The sequence below is a fragment of the Ambystoma mexicanum genome, chromosome 9 (genome assembly GCF_040938575.1).
Source record: "Ambystoma mexicanum isolate Mex_15411 chromosome 9, UKY_AmexF1_1, whole genome shotgun sequence".
NCBI classification, from domain to species: domain Eukaryota; kingdom Metazoa; phylum Chordata; class Amphibia; order Caudata; family Ambystomatidae; genus Ambystoma; species Ambystoma mexicanum.
In genome coordinates this window covers 1,345,185,107-1,345,205,147 of record NC_090931.1, presented here as the reverse complement: position 1 = coordinate 1,345,205,147, position 20,041 = coordinate 1,345,185,107, and the positions used below count along the sequence as shown (strand labels likewise).

The 20,041-nt window shown below is 46.4% G+C and overlaps 1 protein-coding gene across 5 annotated transcripts in view; it reads left to right on the top strand.

The window, feature by feature from the left end:
• Positions 1-20,041, top strand: part of MRAS (muscle RAS oncogene homolog) — a 174,267-nt gene that overhangs the window by 112,086 nt on the left and 42,140 nt on the right. For all 5 annotated transcript variants that reach the window (XM_069616762.1, XM_069616761.1, XM_069616760.1 and 2 more), the window contains one exon: positions 747-956. In XM_069616762.1, coding sequence (XP_069472863.1) covers positions 764-956 — 193 coding nt within the window. In that variant the 5' untranslated portion in view covers positions 747-763. The remainder of the gene's footprint in view (positions 1-746; positions 957-20,041) is intronic.

Here is a 20,041-nt window from a genome sequence, read left to right as displayed (position 1 = left end):
GCAGGAATGAGTGGGTGTCAAAGGATGTGTGAGACCGAATCCCCATGAGCGTGCAGGAGCCAACCTATGAAGGAGTCAGTGGGGGTCAATGGAAGCGTATGAGGCCACCCGTTCAAATAGGCGAGTCTTCTTGGACGCGTATGAGGCCACCTGTGTAGAAATTAGTGGGTTTCAATGTAACTATACGATGCCACCCATTAAAATGAGTTAGACTGAATGGAAGTGGAAATGAGTCCCACTCCATCGACGATGGACATCCACCAGCAAGCATGCTTTTCACCTCAGGGTTCCCAGGAGCATCAAAGACCAATTGAGGTTCACTCTTGCTGTACATCAGATGGAACTCGGAGTCCGTGGGTGAAATATGTGTCACTGTTGCTATTTATTCAACTACAATTCTATAAACCTGCCATCTTCATAGTGCCTACCACAAAGGGCATTCTCTCAAAGTGCTTCGGCACAGTGTTGAGTAGTCACTGTTATCGTAACCCAACACAATGGTACTTATTTTACTAACTGTGGAAGGATGACTGGGTTGGCCAAGCCAAGATTTGAACCTGGACCTATACGTTACATACCTCTCTGCATCTGACACTCAAAGCACAGAGCTTTTTAACCACTTGTTGGGTAAAGACCAGATTTGATGTATTATTTGTTCGCTGTGAAGGTGACTGCTTCTAATTCTAAACACACTTATGGTAAGCATGTGGTAACAGTGTCCCTTTGTTTTCTCTCTCCCTACCAAGGCGCAAATATCACAAACATGGCGACAAGTGCTGTACTGAGCGAGAACCTCCCGACGTACAAGCTGGTGGTGGTTGGCGATGGAGGTGTTGGAAAGAGCGCCCTTACCATTCAGTTTTTCCAGAAGATTTTTGTGCCCGACTACGACCCAACCATAGAGGACTCCTACCTGAAGCACACTGAAATTGACGGCCAGTGGGCCATTCTTGATGGTAAACAGCCTTCACTGCTCTAATAGTCAAAAGTACTGCTGTCATTGCTTCAGTTCAGGTCTGATTTCCAGGCAAACCCAACGTCCATCCGTGCACTTGCCCTTCCCTCCCTCTTTACAATTCTTTTTTTAACCTGTCAAATGTATGTGGACCAGGTCTTCATCTCCTCATTTACCACTAATCAGTTATTTTACTAAATCACTTTCTGTGTCTACTTAATCATCAGGCCAGCTTTCAACAACACTTGCACTTTTTCCTGAGTCAAAGGGGGTCATTACGAGTATGGGGGTATGGGCTTAACGGCACCGGTAGGATGCCGGTGCCGTTAACCCCCTGCCACCATATTCTGAGGTCCCTTTGCGGGTCCCACCAGGAATGGCTGGTCTGACCAGCCGTTCTTAGTGGGACCCATTAAGGGGCCAGGGAGCAAATAACGGGCCCGCTATCAGCTATTGAGCCCTATGGGGGCTCAATGGGAATGGGGAATGGTTTACTGAATGGGGACTTACCGGGTCCTCCAAGGTTGGAATGACCCGGTAAGACCCCATTCAGTGACACCGGACCCGGACCTGGGTTTGGAGGTAGCCATGGCGCTAATAGCAACATAGCTACCTGCAAACCCGGAATGACCCCCAAAGCGTGCCGCTCTCATCTGAAGTTTTATCCAGTTACCTGTGCAAATTAAGGTTTCAGATTTGATGCCGATCTCACTTTAGAAAAAAAAAGAATTGTGGACTAGTCATGTCACATATCCTCCAGTTTAGCTTGTAACCCTGACAAACAGGGCCCACTTCCTTAAAGACAGTGAGAGAACATCACTGTTTGGCTCCCTGCTACATGCTCAATTCGACTATTGAAACCTCCTGTACATGGGCCACCCACACAAATGTACTGCAAGCCTCCAAAGACTGCAACACTGTACTGTTTACCGAGCAGTTAAGCATACTCCTCCAGTATCCCCCACATGTTTGCACACTGACCTAGGCATTGTGCATGTTTAGCCAGTGCAAGTCCTTCAACTTTCTTCCCGCCAACTCATTAGCAAAGAGGAAGAAGTAAGGTCTTCAAGTGACCCCTGGTTCTGACTCATAATCACTTTCAAGAAGTTCTGTTTTGCTGTCAACCATGGCTCTAGTCACGCGCCAATCAGCCTAAGCGATGAAAGCACAGCTTGCACACAAAACAGCGACTTGAGGCTCATATCTCTGAAGTAGTCTACACTCTACAAGTGTGTCGTACTTGTAAGGGTGTCCATAGGTCTCCCATCAAAAGACCCTACACGCGGAATGCTTAATACCTGCAAGTAAGGGTCCATTGACTGCAGTGTGCGCCTGGGCCCATTTCCATAATTCAAAACTGCATTTGCCTGTTTACATATGCAGTTTTGCACCCATGCAAAGCCTGCTTCTGTGGTGAGTGCCGGGTATGTGCGTCACATCCCTTGTTTGCAAAGACAGAAGTTCTGTTACGCACAGGGTTCTCTCCCAAATCTGATCTGGCCTGTCACAAGCCAGGTGCAGCGACATATCATGAGATCTTCTGTTATCCAATGGTTCAGCTGCGCACAGCACCACCATAGTGGTCTTACAGCACCACCACAGTGGTCTACAGCACCACCATAGTGGTTTTACGGCACCACCACAGTGGTTCTACAGCACCACCATAGTGGTCTTACAGCACCACCATAGTGGTTCTACAGCACCACCACAGTGGTCTTACAGCACCACCATAGTGGTCTTACAGCACCACCATGGTGGTTTTACAGCACCACCACAGTGGTCTTACAGCACCACCATGGTGATTTTACAGCACCACCACAGTGGTCTTACAGCACCTGAGCCTTACCTGAGAGGAGGCGTGTTGTGACCTCGCCAGGGTGTCACCGGCCCTTAGTCTGTGGATTGAAAGAAGAGTTTTGGGGGCAGGAGGGCTGGAGGGGACAAGAATGGAAAGCGGGTTTAGCCAATAGACGAACACATTCTGCAGGGTAAAAAACAAAGCTTGTCAATTTGAACCTATAAGCATTAAAAAGACAAACACGAATGCTTGGCTATCTTGCGTTAATCAGTAAATTGACACCAAAGGTATGTCTTACACTATTAAAAGAAGGGTGGAATAAAAGTACCAATGGAGAAATGTCCAGGAAGTGATCCAGAATGTGAAATGCAACCTCTTCCTTCCCTTCATGCACACAGGTGCAGCACCGGGTGCAATGCATTGGGCTCCGGTGTGCCCCTGCCTGTGTTGTTGCGCCCAGAATGCAAATGATCATGTACAGCATGAGCGTTTCAATTGCATTTTAAAATTTCCACTGCTTAAATAAGGGCGGCAATGTGAAAAATGCACTGCCAGTGAAGAACGTTCTTAAGGCATGCCACATGCACCCATGAAACAGGAAGGGCTTTCTCCAACCCCGCAACCAGGTCATTGTGGGTGACCACTGCCTATTTAGTTGTCTGGCTGGTTCCAAGCACTTAATGTGCAAGTCAAGAAGAGCTGGTCTATAAAGTACCGGTGCTCGTGGTCCAGCCCCCCCCCTTCACATGCACTCTCCATTAATCAGGGATCCCCTCTCACCTGCGTGCAAACCCTACTGGGGTTCGTTGCATCCTGTAAACAGCAGTTTTTAAAAATCGGCCCCAACCAGCTACCAGCAGTTCAGAGTAAATCAGCATCCCTTTCAATACTCCCACTGTCTTTGTGACCTGTAACCCCTGGTGCCAGGACACACAGCGGATTCTACTCACCCTATAAGCAGCTAAGCTGAATACATAATACCCACAGATGTCTTCCTCAACCTCAGACTTCCCACCACAAACTCAAAGCTTCTATTCCCTCCTCAGCACGTAAGCCATCATGTCGCCCCTCGCGCCACCCGCCCACCCGCCTCTCTCCCGGTACAGCTGTACCCCTCCTTTGTGCCAGCCTGTGGAACAAAATCCCACTAAATTTAGGAATTACCTGTTTCAGAGACCTTTATTTTCATCCGTGGATCCCCTCAGCGAAGATGTCATTGAAAGTGCCAAGAAGCTACACAAGAAATGAACATGGTCCCCTCTTTGTATATAGTTTTCATATAGCACTATGAACCCGCAGGCATCTAAGCGCTGAAATAACAGTTGATATCATTATCCCACTGCATGGTACTCCATGGATCCACCTCGGAAGGAATAAAAGCTGGGTTTGCCCTGCCGGGATTCAAACCTGTATCAGCACAGATGCCAGAACGAGTGCTCAGCTCGCTGTGCTATCTGACTGGCTCTAATATTCATGATTGATTTCTAGAGATACCACTATTCCCATCAGAGGATGTGGGGGTGTTGTGAGGTTTTGAGGTGGTACATTTCTCGACTAGTCCAAGGCCTGTGATAAACACAGCTGAATTTCTGATTGGCCTACAGCGCCACGTGCCTCGTGGTAGTTGTCATATTGCCATGCATACAGTGCTGGCCGTTGACTCAGGGAGTGAGAGGTACACAGTATTGTTTAGGGCTCCTTTTCCTGCGGGTGAATGGCGGTAGGGTAGTGCTTGTGGGTCTGTTTAGACTGGCAGCTGACATGGATGGCATTGTTAATTGTGCTCTTTTTCACTGTCATGGTCTCTCGGGGCACTGCACTGGTAGCAGGGGAGTATCCAGCATTGCAAGAGTGGGGAGACAAGCCACGAAAAAAGTCATGGGCCCTCATTACGACCCTGGCGGATTTTTTCCGCCATCGGCGGACTTTTCCGCCATGGCGTAAAGTCCGTTTACGCCATGGCGGATGGTGGACTTACCGCCCCATTCCGAGGTCGGCGGGGCGGTAAGTCCCCATTGACCCATTTACCCTTCCCCATTCCCATTTCGGCCCCATAGGGTATAATGGGAGTGGGGAAGGAGTTAATTACGCCACCGTAAATTACGGTGGCGTAATTAACACCAAGGTCCCATAGCGCCATGGATTTTTACGCCCGCAAAAAGCGGGCGGAAAAATGACCATGGCGCTCTGGGAACTCGGGATTGGCGGTAAGGGGTCGGCGCAGCTAACGCTAGCTTAAACCCCTTACCGCCAGGGTCCTAATGAGGGCCATGCTACTTTCCTCCCAAATGTAGTGCACGCAATTCCATACGGTCTCATTCACGCCCAGAAACCGCCCACCCCTGCCCCAATCTACTTTTTTTGTAACATTAGTGGTAGATGGCATTTTAACACAAAAAATAAATAAAAGTGCAGGATTATTACAGATGCAGGAAACTCATCTATTAGAGCTCTGTCCAGGCGCTCTGGGGCAAAATACATGCACACCTCTTATTTTGCATATGAATTGCACCAACAGAAGTGACTTCACAGAAAAGGACATTGCAAGGAGCATCATCAGTCTTTGGAAGTGACTTTAGAATAAGTAGCCATGAGTAGGCCAAGTGGCAGATCAGTTTGTGGTGCAAAATACCTACATTGCAGTATTGTTATTTATGGAGCAACTCTATAGTGAGGCATTTTTTTTTAAATACCATGATATATTAACATGATATGATATTTTATTTATATTGCGCTCGTACACACGTGTTTCAGAGCGCGAGCAAGCAAAGGGAGGGAAACCAGGGAGAACATAGACAATGATTTTACTAGGCCCAGTGACATTAAGAAAGCACAAGTGCATGGAAAAGGGAAAAAGGGGGAAAGTGTGTGTAAGGGGGATAAGTGGAAAGTGCAGAACAGAGGAGAGAAAATAATAAACAATAAGTGAAATAAATAAATAAATATGGGCAATGAAAAAGTGGTAGTGCGGCCAGCACTGGCAAGTGCATGATTAGTCAGAGAGGGCATATTTGATAAGTGCGGAAGAAAGGTGGGAGGGGGACTGTATGGGTACAGATACAGATCCCTGTGCAGGTGGTGGCCCAGAGGCAGTGGAAGAGGGAGGTACGGTGAGCAGGTACCTGGGCCCGAAAATTCAGTGCAACCACTTTCCCAGCCAGTGGTGTACCGAGCGGGTAAGGGGCAAACTGCCCCCTCACAGACACTTTTGAGTGCCTAGTCGGGACCTTTGGTCACTGAGACACCCCTGCCCGTTCGGCACCTCAATGAGGGTGCCCAACGGGAAAGCTCTGAAGTGAATCACAGAGCTGCAAATAAGACCATGTGATTAAATGGGCTGCCCAGCATCAGGCACTTTGGTTTAGTTGATACATTTATTAAGGTTTCCCTTTGCATTTCATGTGCTTAAATAATGCTGTATTTAAAGCAATGTCTTGAAAGCAAAGCACATTACATACGAAAGTACCCTTTCATAATTAACTTACACTGTATACATCACTATTTTCATCATTATAGGAATATATTGAGCAATAAGAGGATGGCTTTAGTTTTATTTTAAAAGAAACAAATCAGAGGAAAATCTCCCCATCCTTCATGCAAAGTCACAATCACATCATGCGGATTAATGTGAGCCTAACACATCCCCCTTGGGTTTTAAAGCCATAGTCATGATTTCATAAAGCAGGCAACATTATGCACCCTTCTCAGTTCTGATCACTCCCTCCCATTCCCATTTCTAAAGGGACAAAAGTCCCTGCTAATAGCCCCCCACCCTCCCATCAGTGCCTAATGGCTCACATTAGCCCGGACATTGTCCTGGCAGTGGGGCACCTCTCCTGTTTGGACAGGACAATTGCTGGGCACCATAGGAATTGCTCAGCACACATTGACCTCCCAGCAGGACACCTTTCCCACTGGGCACCCTCATTAAGGTGCGAACAGGAGAGGTGTCCCAGTGACAAAAAGTCCTGGCCAGGCACTCAAAAGGGTCTGTGTGGGGGGTAGGGGAGGCAGCTTGCCACTCCTGCCCACTTGCCTGCTCAGCATGCCACTGATGGGGAAAATGCTTGCACTGAATTTTCAGGTGATTAAATAAATCACTCCCGCCTGGGAAGCTGAATGATTTCTTACCTTCGCGCCGGAAAGGAACCAGGACCCTGTTTGGTTCTCAGTCTACGGCACTTCCGCTCTCGTGCAGCCCTTTACTAGTGCTTTTAGTGGGGCAAGGCCAGTGAATGCTGTTAGAATCGCTGCTGGCGACGAGGCGCGCCGTGTGCCTAAAACACTTGGCCTGGCTCCCATGATAAGATAACTTGTAACGGTGCAAAGCAGTGCCAAGCTGGATGCCCCCGCGTGCCGTTCTACCATCCTACTCCCAGGGCAGTGCTGCTTTTTTAAATGCAAACAGCGAGTCTCTCCACCCCACCCCCATTTGGCAAAAGGTCTGTTTGAAAGAAAGACATTTTTTCAAAGATGTCAAAATTCTTTGGTTCAAAAACTGTTTTAGCCCTGGTTCGGTTATTTTAATTATGCAAGCCCTAAACGTTTCCTTTTATTTGGAACACAATGTTGGCGCCTTTATTTTTGCTCTGGACGCCTCCCAGAGAATTGCGCGCATATTTATTTGGAAGGACTATTCTATGGCTCTGAAACAATGGCATTTATTTTGACTACGTGGCTTAGGTTATAGAATTCAAGACTTCACTAGAAATGCTTATTTGTCCAACTGCCGCTAGGCTCAGACTGCCCTTCCCAGCCGCAGCTGGGAAATGTACCCGTCACCCTGCTTCTTTCAATGTGCTATTGTGTTCCTCCCAACCACCACTGTTACAGTAACGTTTGTTATCTCCTGCGCCAGCCAAGAGGTCAGCGACTTCTTCCAACGCCTCGCTCGCTGGCAGGCTATAGGGAGAGTCACACACCCCAGCTGTTGCCTTGCTAGTTCATCACTGGCCCTGCTTGGTCTCTGGACTACCTTGCCAGCCCCAGGCTCTCTCTGCAGTACATGTTGCTTTAAGGAGGCTGGCGTAGGGATTGCAAGGGCCTTCTTCTTAATTATCGAATGCGTGGGCGGACCCACCCAGGCGCTTCCCCATCCTAAAGGATGATGTGCACCAACCCCACCAATCAACATACAGGCCACACTTCCACACAAAGCACCAGCTACCCAACCACAAACAACCACACCCCCCAATCCAACACCACCAGCCACCCCACCGCAAACACACACCCCCCACCATTCAAAACACCACCCAGCGAGCCCCGGAGACTGGCGCGCAGACCCGCGAGACCCTGGCCCGTACGCCTACACATGCGCTTCAGGCGAGGCACCGCGCGCCGCCGCCCACCCACCGCGACCAACCCGAGCGACACCCACACTTCCACACAAACCACCTGCCACCAAACCACAAACAACCACTACCCCCAATTCAACACCACCAGCCACCCTACCGCAAACAACCACACCCCACCAATCCACACCAACAGTCACAACACCCCAAACTCACACCACCCAGCGAGCCCGGAGACCGGCACGCAGACCCGCGAGACCCCAGCCCGTACGCCTACACATGCGCTTCAGGCGAGGCACCGCGCGCTGCCGCCCACCCACCGCGACCAACCCGAGAAACACCCACACTTCCACACGAACCTCCAGCCACCCAACCACGGACAACCACCACCCCCAATTCCACACCACCAGCCACCCAACCGCAAACAACCACACCCCACCAATCCACACCAACAGCTACCCTACCGCAAACAAACGCCCCCCACCAACTCACACCCCGCCCTCAGCTCCGCCAACTACCCGCCACTTCCAAACGCATCCGCCATCCGCGCAACACCTCAACAGCCCTGATTGCAAGGGCCGAAAATCTACAGCGACTGCAGGGTTTTAACCTCTCCACACCCGTGCTCTGGTGCGCGGCTCGATCGAAGGTGCCTCTCCTGCTTCCTCCCTCGCTCGCTGAATCAGTTGCAGGAGGTTGCAGGCTTTTTCTATGTTTCCCACTATCTATTGAGGATGTGTGTATGTGTTAATTTCTGTTTAATTTGCAAAGTCATTGAAAGGAAAATATGTCTGATTAGAGGAGGTTTCCAACAAGACTAATGGCTAACCCTCCTCACGATCTATTAAAGATACAGAGGCAAAGAGAAATTATTATCTTTGTTTTATTTTTTTAATTTGGTTTATACAAACTTTAAAAAAAAAAAAAAATTCATCACATTATATCATCACATCAATTCATCACAGGAGTTCATCCCACCCGGAATAAAAAAACATAAACAAGGAAATCATGATGACCAATCCGTCTCCTTACTTCCCACATTGCACTAGTTTTGTGATCCAGTTAGGCATGTAAAACTTCATCAGACAACACCCAATTCCAATTGCCGAGCTGGCTTTACGAATTTCAATACAGCCAACATTGTCGAAACTCTTTCCCCTCCAATTATAAACATCTCCCACCAATTCTCCAGCGATATCGATTTCCAGCCCAACATAACATCTTTCATATGCAACACTCTAAGACTTGATAATCCTAAACATTCTATTATGAAATGCTTGACAGTCTCAATCTTCTAGAGATCACAAAAAAATCTACAAAACCTGTCCTTACCATCTATTTGTCTTCTAGCGCCCAAGACTTTGCGCGTTGGTAATACGTTTAGCCTTAGCTGCATGAAGATGAGGTGAGGGGAATTTCTTGAGGTATGCTGGAAGTTGATTAAAAGACCTCTGTTCTCAGAGCATGTTCGAGGAGAATGTATATGTCGACCTTTTCTCATGTGTTTTGATCCAGTCCTGTTCCCTGATCCTTGTTTTAACCTTATCAGGGGTTTCCAATAGGGTAGATCTAGACTGGCCAAAAGATTTCAGTACTGCTTCACAGTTCTTTCTCCAAGTATCTAGTACTCTATCAACCATTTTTTTTCCTCCCTCATTATTCATGATCTTAAAAGAGATGGGCGCTTCAGTTTCAATACTTTTCCTGAAGAGCGCCAAGGACCTCCATCCTGTAAGTGAGGTAATTGATCGTAACCCCAATTCATACCTGATGGCTACCGTTGGGAGTGATTTCAGGAGATTTCAAACCTACTTCCAGTACTGGCCCTCTAGTGCCTCCCAGAAATGCCTGGGGAGAGTCATGGCAGTCTCCGCCCATATCTCCTTTTTATTATGAGGGCCTGAGATGTTAGTCTTTTGCATTTCATTTTTAAGGTGGTCATCCAATGCATTTCTATTGTCCGGGTCGGATTGGCCCCTCGGAGTGGGTGGGGGCCGGTTTCTGGCCATACCTGGGCCGGTTTGGAAGAAAAAATAATTGGGGGAAATTTTTTTTTTTTTTTTCACATTTTGGTTTTTTTTAAAAGCCTTTGATCCTTCTTAGGTGGATAAATGAGTACCAACACAGTTTGGGTGATATTGTATGCATGAATGTTCTATAAAAAAGAGCTTAAGCGTAAGTGCTATACAATAACATATTATCATTTGGCCTTGGACGTCTGCTTGGATTCACAGTAATTTGGTGTACTTAGGGTCCAATGCTGTTTGATGCCACTTCCTGTTTTGTCAAGGGGTGAAAAGTCATTTTTGATCACTTCCCGGGATGTCACTTTGGGTTGGGGTCAAATGACATCACTTCCGGTGATGTCATCAGTGGTCAAGGGTTGTGAGGCGAGGGGTGGGCCACTTTTTTGAAGCGAGGGGTGGGCCACTTTTTTTTGGGTGACCGGGACTATTTCTTGTCCCAGTCCGACCCTGCCTATAGTGCTCAAGTTAAGGGGAACACACAGATATGTCATTTCCTTGACATATTCTATGGTTTCATTCCCAATCACCCATCTACATTTGAGAGCTTCCTTTCTTTTCTCCCGGGACCAGACCATGACTTTTGTCTTTTTAGTATTAATGTGAAGATCATTGTTTTTAAGATAATCGAATAGGTGATTCAAGGATCTCTGCAATCCGATCGGAGTCTGGTCAATAATGACCAGATCATCCGCGTACATGATCCAAGGGACCTCACGTCTGTACATTTTGGGAGGGAATGATCTCGCATTTGTCTGGCTAGTTGACATATCTGATATATATAGGTTAAACACGATTTGGGCCAGTGGGTATCCTTGTTTTAGCCCTCTATATGTCCGAATTTCCTCTGAGAGAGCCCCAACACTTGATAATCTCACCTGGATAACTGTATCAGTGTATAGCTGCCTGGTGGACGCAAGTAGGTCGGTGGGATAGTGCCACAAATTTAGCTTAGCCCAGAGCTTCTCCCTGTTTATGCTGTCAAAAGCTTGTTCGAGAGCTATAAATGCAATGTACAGCATTGACCTGCTAGTTAACCCTCTGGCTTTTAATGAGTTCAAGATAATCAAATTGAGGGGGGTTCCACCCCTTTAACAAACTACGTTTGTCTGGGGTCCAGTCTGCCTGTTCGCGTGGCCAATTGGTGCAAATGCCATAGTAAAAGCTAGGCAAATAATTTCCCGAAGGTATCAAGAAGGGCGATAGTCTTCTTTACTCACCCAGCAACAAAGAAAAATAAACACTTTGAAACTTTTTATGTGCAGCATTTACAGTTCTGAAGGTGGGACATGGAACCCAGGTGCCCAGTGAGCCTGGGTCAGGACCCCAGGAGAAATCATCACAAGCAGCAAGTCACAAAACCCCCTGTAATCAGTCCCTCTCCTCATCTTTAGTGCTCAGAACTAAACGAGAACGAAGCCTCCCAAGTGTAATCCTAGCTCATCATCCTTCGTTGACTAAAAAAACAAAACAAAACAGGGTGGAGGGAAGGTACAAAACATGCTACAAACTTTATTTGCATGATCCCCAGCAAGGCACGTAAATAGAACACAGCGTATTATTATTCCTCTTACAGGAAACTGAGTAAAGTTCCTAAAGGGAAAAGACAGCACTCTTTAATATAGCTCTTGCAAGAGACCTGCCAGGAAGCGCCTTGGAATCTATCGCAAGGTAGACCGTAAAGGCTTATTTTGAATAATCCATAAAACTACAAACCATTTTCCATAGAGCATCACTATACAATTTATAAATATATTTAAACGTTTGTCGAACCATTCAACAATCCCCTTAAACGTTTGTCGAACCATTCAACAATCTCCTTAAACGTTTGTCGAACCATTCAACAATCCCCTTAAACGTTTGTCGGATACATTAAGAAATAACTATCAAGGAGCTTCTTAAGCAGTTTCTAAGGTGCAGATCCAAACTAGCAAAGATTATCAATCCAAGCGCGTGGTGCTCGGAGTCTGAAATCATTCGGGAAGCGAAAGCCGAACTGCAGTTCCTGTGGCCCACAGAGCTAAGTATTAGGACCAACCGTCTCCTCAGATTGCCAGAATCATGCCAAAAATGCATCATATCTTCACAACACTCCATCAAGCAAGAGCAACAATCATATATATATTCCTTAGGCCTCCACTTGCTCGTGTTGCTTCTTAAATGAAAAATATAAAGTCTTAGTCTAGACAATCACAACGGTTTCAATGGAAATTTGGCCATAAACTGTATTTGAAGACCCTGCACCACAGTGAAAGACTTTTGACCAGCAGGTCTTGCTGGGAGACCTGGACACCATCATATCTAACCATCACAGTAAATGATAGAAAGAAACAACATCCTGTGGAGAAACGTTTTCGTTTAAGGAAGTCATTGATGCATGACACTAAAAATGGTTTGCAAAGTCGGACAGGAATCACAGCACCCTTCTCCAGACAAGGGAAATCATTAATCCAGAATGATGTACAATTGAATGGGTGTATGCCCCTATCCCCAAGCTGAAATCCAAAAGGGGATCCCTTTTCATTATAAGCATCTGGAAGGGTAGCGTACATTGAACAGACCTTGGAACCTGTCCACCGCTATTGCCATAGAGCTGACCAAGTTCATCATGTTAAAATGCATGAACCCATAGAAACTCCCCCCAACCCCATTTTGCCACCGGGTAAGTAACCTTAACAGTGTTCACAGTTGCTGTGATGAAGATCTGGTTTTTGGAAGTGAAATCCTCTATAGAAAGTCTGAGGCAATTGGTCAGTTCCGATCTTTTGTAAATGCCCCTGAAGGAAACAGAGGGCAGGTAGCATTATCAACCATCTTTGAAAGTTATGTCTTGATTTGGTCCTTTACAAACTAAAGACAAAAAAGGGGTTTTAATGCGAACTAATTGAGCGTCTATATACTTTAACCATGTCACTATAGCTATAACCAGAGGTAGCGGGATCCAAATTATTAAGGTTGTAGTGACAGTACCCGCGACTCTGTGTACGTCCACGTCTACAGTACATGCAGAGGTCTATGCATGTAGACGTCATTACTATAAAAACAATAGCATTTTATTTCTTTCGCATCCCCAAGCCTTCGCCTTCTCTCGTAAGGCATCATAGAGACAGGATATATTAATGGCGTGTAAACCAAATTCTTTGTGAGAACGAACGCCAGAGTCTTAGAAAGCATTGCAATGACCGAAATAGGGCAATTCCGTCTGGGAGTGGAAAAACACCCCTGTGAGATTCTGGTGAGAGGAGCAGGATTGAAGCAATGTTTCCTAGTAGATGTTGTATTCCCAAAGTCCCGAGTTGCATGTTTTAGGAAAACGCCAACCTGGGGATGGGGAATGTGGGTATTCTTTGTGACCAGGGTCCTGAATCCTCTGCATCTTCCAAGGCACAAAGCAGTTGTTAGAAACCTGGGAGGGATAATACTCACCACTGTGTCTTTCATAGAATGTAAACCCCCACTCACAATTGTCTCAAGGCAACCCTAAGTATTAACGAAACAATGTTGGATCTGGCTCTAAAGTATTTCCCCACTATGTAATACAGATGAGATGGAATTAATAGAAAGACTCTCAGGGCCTCATTACAAATTAAGCGGAAATTCAGTGGTAAATCCACAAAAAAATTGTCCTAAGGAATTACCATTACCGCCACTTGGTCAGGCGGAATTTCTTCCTGATTACAAGTGGTGGTGGCAGTGTAATTCCCCATTTATTTTGGGTCCATTGGACCCAATGGGGCTTTTTTTTGCAAAATTACCACGTCAGAATTATCGCTGCAGTAATTCCGCCAATTCTGACGAATTTATGGCATTGAGTGGGAAGATTTTCCTCCCCGGTTTTGCTGGAGGGAAATCCTGCACTCAAAACCCAACCTCATAATTTGGCGTAGTGGTAAAATTGGCGGTAACTCAGTTACTGCCAATTTTACCACTTACCACCTAACTCGTAATGAGGCTGTAAATAACCCCATGTAAGATCAAAGTAAGCAGCTCCTTGACCACTTGCCTGCTATTGGCTAACTCATGAGGAAGCGGGGCAGAAGTTGAGCCAATAGAATACGTTCTAAGTACAACAGGTGTAAATGATGCTGAGCCCCCAGTGCAACAAAGCACCTCGCATTACCGCAATTGCTAGCATAAGCAATTCTCAAAAGGTATACGAGGAGGGATAGAAAGACGTTGTTTTGTGCACATATTATTTCAGCAGAAAGGCAACAGAAACCAGACCAATCCCATTATTCGGATGGAGGTATCATTTACAGACCGACTACCCCTCCCACTGCTCCAAGATACACTCAAGCGGAATGACAGTCTTGGGTGAGGTCTGCCAACCAGGAAATTCCTGCAACTCCCCCCCAACCCCGGTATCAGCTGCCAAACTTCATGACAATATTCCCTGCGAGCAGCAAGAGTAGGGCTACCATTGAAAAACGTAAATCAGAAACCAATGCGACTGTCCCTTTAAGGCACAGGAGGAAACAACCGAACGTTGAAGACTGGAAGGGGACCACTGTGAAACTGACAAAAGAATGAATGCAACGACGCATGTACCAGTTATTTAATGCAACATATTTCAATGTTACTTGTCGGGTTCTGAATAGATTAAGGGATGAGAAGATCTGCTGGGATTCTAACCTGTAACCTTGAGGACAAGCAGATTCCTGTGGGGAAAGCATTAGCCCAGTGAGCGACAGACCCTGCTGCCCATGTGAGGGCAAGGAATGGCACTTCTTCTTTTGTTAACTGCCCTTTCAGTGTGCGCCACATGAAGGCACTGAATGGCATCACCCTTAAGGAAGACAAGAAAAGAACCCAGCTTGCGAGAGCAGATTGTGGACGGCTATAACCATCTCCCGTCAGTGTGTGGGATGACAAGCAAATGCAAGGATGGCGTCAGGGCCTTTAATGTTTTTCATTTGAAAGGGGCCTTGAGCCTCAGGGGCACCCAACAACTGCCCTCATGTTGCCAGTCACCAGTCTCATAACACAGCAATATATTATTTTTATATTACTGTTGTTCTGGGGCTTTAAAATGTGTGCTTTGCAGCACTTGCCTTACATGCCTGCGTTTGCTGGAGCCCTTCCAGATGTCACTTCACTCTGGGTATACAGAAGTGTTATTACCTTGTTGCTCTTTAACACGGGTTCCTCCACATCAGCCACTTGCTCACAAAGGATTTATAGCTTTTCAGTGGGTGTTTAGTGTTTCAGCCCCCTGCTTGCTGGCCATCTTGTAACGGAGGCTATTAACTATTCATGTATTTCTTTGTCTCCATTTTAATGTGTGCTGCCCTCAGGTGTCTCAGAATGTTTTCAGCTCCAAGCAAGGTGTGTCCCCAATCATCATGTTAAAATAGGCCCCCCATTCATCTTCGGCTGGTCCTGTGCACATGCACTCATAAATACCCCCTGCAGATAGCAGGGCAACCCACTTGTTGAGTGGTAACAGGCGTGGATGGTGCCAGGAGCATCTTCTGGAATAGGAGAACAAGTCAATGCAGCCGGCATGTAGCGAGGGCAGAGGTCTCCACTGCTGCAGAACAATGTGCAGTCCCTATAATGTAGGGCGGGAGCCAAGTGCATCCACCTAGAACCTCCCATGGTGTCGCCACGTCGCAGGTCCGGTGCAAGCACCAGCAAACTATCGGCTGCCTATGAAGCTGGCCAGCAGAAGGAGCCAAAGAGCAGGGTTTTCCCCTTCTGGTTTTATGAATAACAAAGCGATGTACACCAATCTGAATTAAAGTGGCTGCATAATGTCCTTCGGCAAATAGGGGATGCTCTGCTGCAGAGCACACTGCGCACATTTCTAGGGGTCTCTAACATGTCAGTGGAAGCAGGGCCATTGTCTATTGACTCATGTTTTTGAGCAGCACAGTACATAGTCTGGCTCAAATAAAAGCACAGTGGCCTAGCAGGACGAAATGTTGATAAAACAAGATGGTTCGAACCAGGGCACCTGCATCAGGAAAGTCAATAGTCAGGGTAGAACCCTCCTTAAACTTTTCCTAGCAGAGCATGGGCCAGGCGAAGTACACCTCACAGGTAGGAGCAGGAGAGAGATGCAGGTGGTTGTTGGGTGGCCTCATGTAAGATCAACCTCTAAGAATAGGTCAAAGTGTGCTGTGCTTGCAGCACATTTACTCAGACAAATGTTCATTAGCATCAACAACCTGATAGATAAGCACTTCTAGAAGGCCTGACTTTGAGCACTGACCCCACAACGCAATTGTAATTGGTTGGACCCTGCGATCCAACCTGTGTTTCTCCACATCGTCTTGCTTCCAAGGCGAGCGTGTTGCCCTTGAGCTATTCTCCCGAGACACACGTACTACGTACTTGTACTTGTCCCTACGTAGTTGTTGCAGCGTTTGTTCTCAAGTGCCACTCTAAAACTACTTAATGAAAAGACTTTATTTTGGGCACATACACTATTTGAAAGTTTAATTTGTTTATATCTGCGTGAATTCACAGCTGCAAGCCTTATCTAGCATTTCTTGGAAAGTTAACAAAGATATCCAAGTAGTTTGCAATTTTCTGTGCTTACTTTCAAAGCAATACTGAACCGGACTGGTCAGACCTTGCTCTCTTATATATCCAAGATAAGCATGCTTATTTTCAATTCTTTTGGTATCAGAATTGTTCGTGCTTCTGCCTATTTGTATTGCTAATCCTTCCTGATCTGGTCATAGTGTATAATTGAGCCTGTATATTATACATAGTGTGTGTAAGAGAGTGATTTAATTTTACCTTGTTATAAAAAAGGTCTAAAACATTATAGAGACACTGAAGCATGTGTATGTAGTGGGCAGGACACACGTGAAGTGGTGAGGACACATCGGGTAGGGGAAGATTGGGGTTGGCAGTGGGGGCGGCAAAATTACCTTTCGCCTAGGGTGCCAAAAATCCTTGCACCGGCCCTGCACGTCGGCACATTCGTTTAGATTGATAGCCGGAATGAGGGTGCGTCCCCAACTGCACGCGCACTATTGTGATTTTATATAACCAGTCAACAGTGCACAGAAATGACAATGAATACCCACAATTTCACTGGAATCACACCAGTATAGTGCTGTGCACAGCATGAGGAATCATGTTTTGTGTGAAATGAGGAGTATGTATTTGATGTAAAGAGCAGCAAATAAAAGGAGAGGGGAATGTACATAGGGGCTTTTATGTCCTGCTGGGTATCGAGGTTGGTTCTCCTGACGGTGTCCCATACTCACTGGGATCTTACATTTTCAGAACTTTCCTTCAGAACTGTTACTGCTAAACATAAAACAAGTGAACGTTTTCCTATGGGATTGCACCATTATAAAACGCCCATGAATCGGGACCTAAAATCTTCTCTGCTGGAGGGGTAAAGAAGATAACGCATAATAGAAAGGCTTCGGTCTTGGCAAAGAATTATGATTCTTAATACGAGCAACAAGATACATGTGGAAACATTACTTTTTTTATACACATGCATAGCTGCTAAATTGTCCTTTGTCATGCCTAACTCCTCGAGCTGGTCATGATGTTCCCCATTGCATGCTGGGATTTGTAGGCCCACATGCAATGGGAAAAACCAGGACTCGCTCGGGGTATCATGCATAACACAGGACAACGTGACAGCTGTGAACATGGATGCCTTGTTTCGCAAGTAAGTTAAAGTCAAAAGACGCATTGTTCCGGAACATTGTGCGTCAATCTTCATTCCGCCAGGTTGATCCCTAAAAGACTGAATATTGCCTGATGGGTTTCCAAAAAATAGTCTTTCCATGCGCAGTCCTTTTGCTTCTCCTGGTTGGGTCCTGGGGCAGAATGACACGTCGCTGCTGCTTCTGCATGTGTTCTTGTTTATGTTAATTTGCAACTTGCTCTTCAGGTCACCTCTTTGCAACGGGTTTAATTAACTGGGAACCGGCGCTAATAAGCAACTTGTACCAATTACAGACTGCAGTGGGAGATGGGCAGGGAATTTGAATCACAGAAGGGCCATCCAAGGTCACATCTCCTAATAGCCAAGTTTCCAGTCATATGTACAAATATGTATGTGCCGGACGAATACAATCTCTCTCTCTCCCTCCAATAATAGGAATGCACTACAGTATAGAATGCCAAGCCCAACGCTTGCACCGTCCTAATGTAAAGTGCTTTGCTGCTCTCTCTAAGCAAAAAAAAGAAAAATAAATATGTTGTATGTCTAGTGAAAAGAAAGAAGTTTGCATCTAAACCCCCAAACCAGTTCATTCGCTGGCGCTTCCTCCTACTCCCTTGGGTTGACCAGGGAAATTAAGCCATTGGTTTATAGGGGACAGATGAGGTTATCATGTCATAGTTTAGGCATCACCTTTATTGCAAATGGACATGGGAAGATATGATATGACACTTGATTATGCCTGACGAGAGATGGGGGCGTCTGTCTGGTGCTGGTACGGCGCCTGAGGTGGTCTCATCCACTTGGGCAGTTTAGGGTAGAAAGTCACTTTTCCAGAAAGATCATGAGAGCCTGGCATGTCTCACTGAGTTCTCCTCATAATGCTAACACATCATTCAGCACATCACCCCTGTACTTGTGGGGCTCCCCTAATGAGATATTTTGCGTTACTGATGCCTGTATGTACTCTTTTCATCGTAGCTCATAGAATCTAGCATACCAGGTGCTCCATGTGGTACCGCTTCCTTGCAAACTCCTTCCCATGTGCAATGCTAAGTGTGAGATTATTCTCGGTCTTCAGAATGTACGTTTCGAGTCTAGGCTGCCGCTTATTGCCACGGTTGGCGACGAGGTCTAGGCTAGATCTCACTCCCTGCAACAAATGATTCTGATACCCAATCTATGATGAAAAACGTGTTAATTCCCTCCTCAACTATGAACTCCTATAGCAGACACCACAAATTGCCAATCTGCAAATAACTCAAGTTTGATTAGTCTGGAGATTACTTCAGGTGTAACATACAAAAATAGAGGATAACACAAACCCATTATTTAGGGTGTCTCCTTTGCCTTTGATGTTGTGGAGGTCACTGAGGGTGGAGGTCATCGAGGGTGTGAAATGTAGCAGCCTTAGTGCTGTGGCTAGGCATAAGTAGACGTTGTGGCTGCTTTCTGGACTCTTGGGTGCCTTCATCAGGAAGTTGGATAGTTTTGCCAGCAGCACATTTCTATTGGCTGGGCTAGAGCTGCAATGAGCCCCACCGCTGACGATAGGATGTCGGCAGTGAGAGGGGTGACAGAAATGAGGTATCAGCATTTTCAGCCGACAGGAAACTATTTAATCTTGGCACTAGTTGGTATCTCAGATACCAACTAGTGCCAAGATGAAATGGGTGTCATTTTAGGATGGACAAGGGGGTTTGTCCCTCCCACCGAACTTTTCTTGCACACCATTTTGTCTCACTCATCTATCAGGGACCCCTTTTATTGAGAGGTCATGCCCCCCAGCCCCACCCCAACATTTTCAGCTAAGTTACTCCACTGGGTATCTGAAAGGACTCATGGGTAGCAATGATTTTTGCAGCTCGAACCAATGAACCGCCGCTGCTGTACCTCAGCCGGCAGGCAGACTTTACTGTTGGTTATGGAGGGGAGGGATTTGTGCCTCACCAAGGCACCACAGGAAGCCAGCTATCCTGAGGTAATCCTGGCTCACTCCAGATGGTAGTTTGCATCAACTCCACTATCTGGTTCCAGGTGGGACTGTGCCGATTTACTTTAACACTGCCTTCTTGTAGTAAAACCCCATAACATGTAAAGGCCACGTCCTACAGCACCACCTGATCCTGAGCAACTACGAGCCTCATGGTCAGGAGGCTTAACATCAGCGACATTTCGCCCTGACTACTGGTAAGCCCAGTGTGCTTGGGCTAATTACTTTTTGCGTCCCTCATGATCGATGATTCTGCACAACAGCCAACATTGCCTCTGCTGGCTTTCTTCAGAGGGCTGTGCCTCAATAATATACTTGGGCCACATTCATCATCTGCGCAG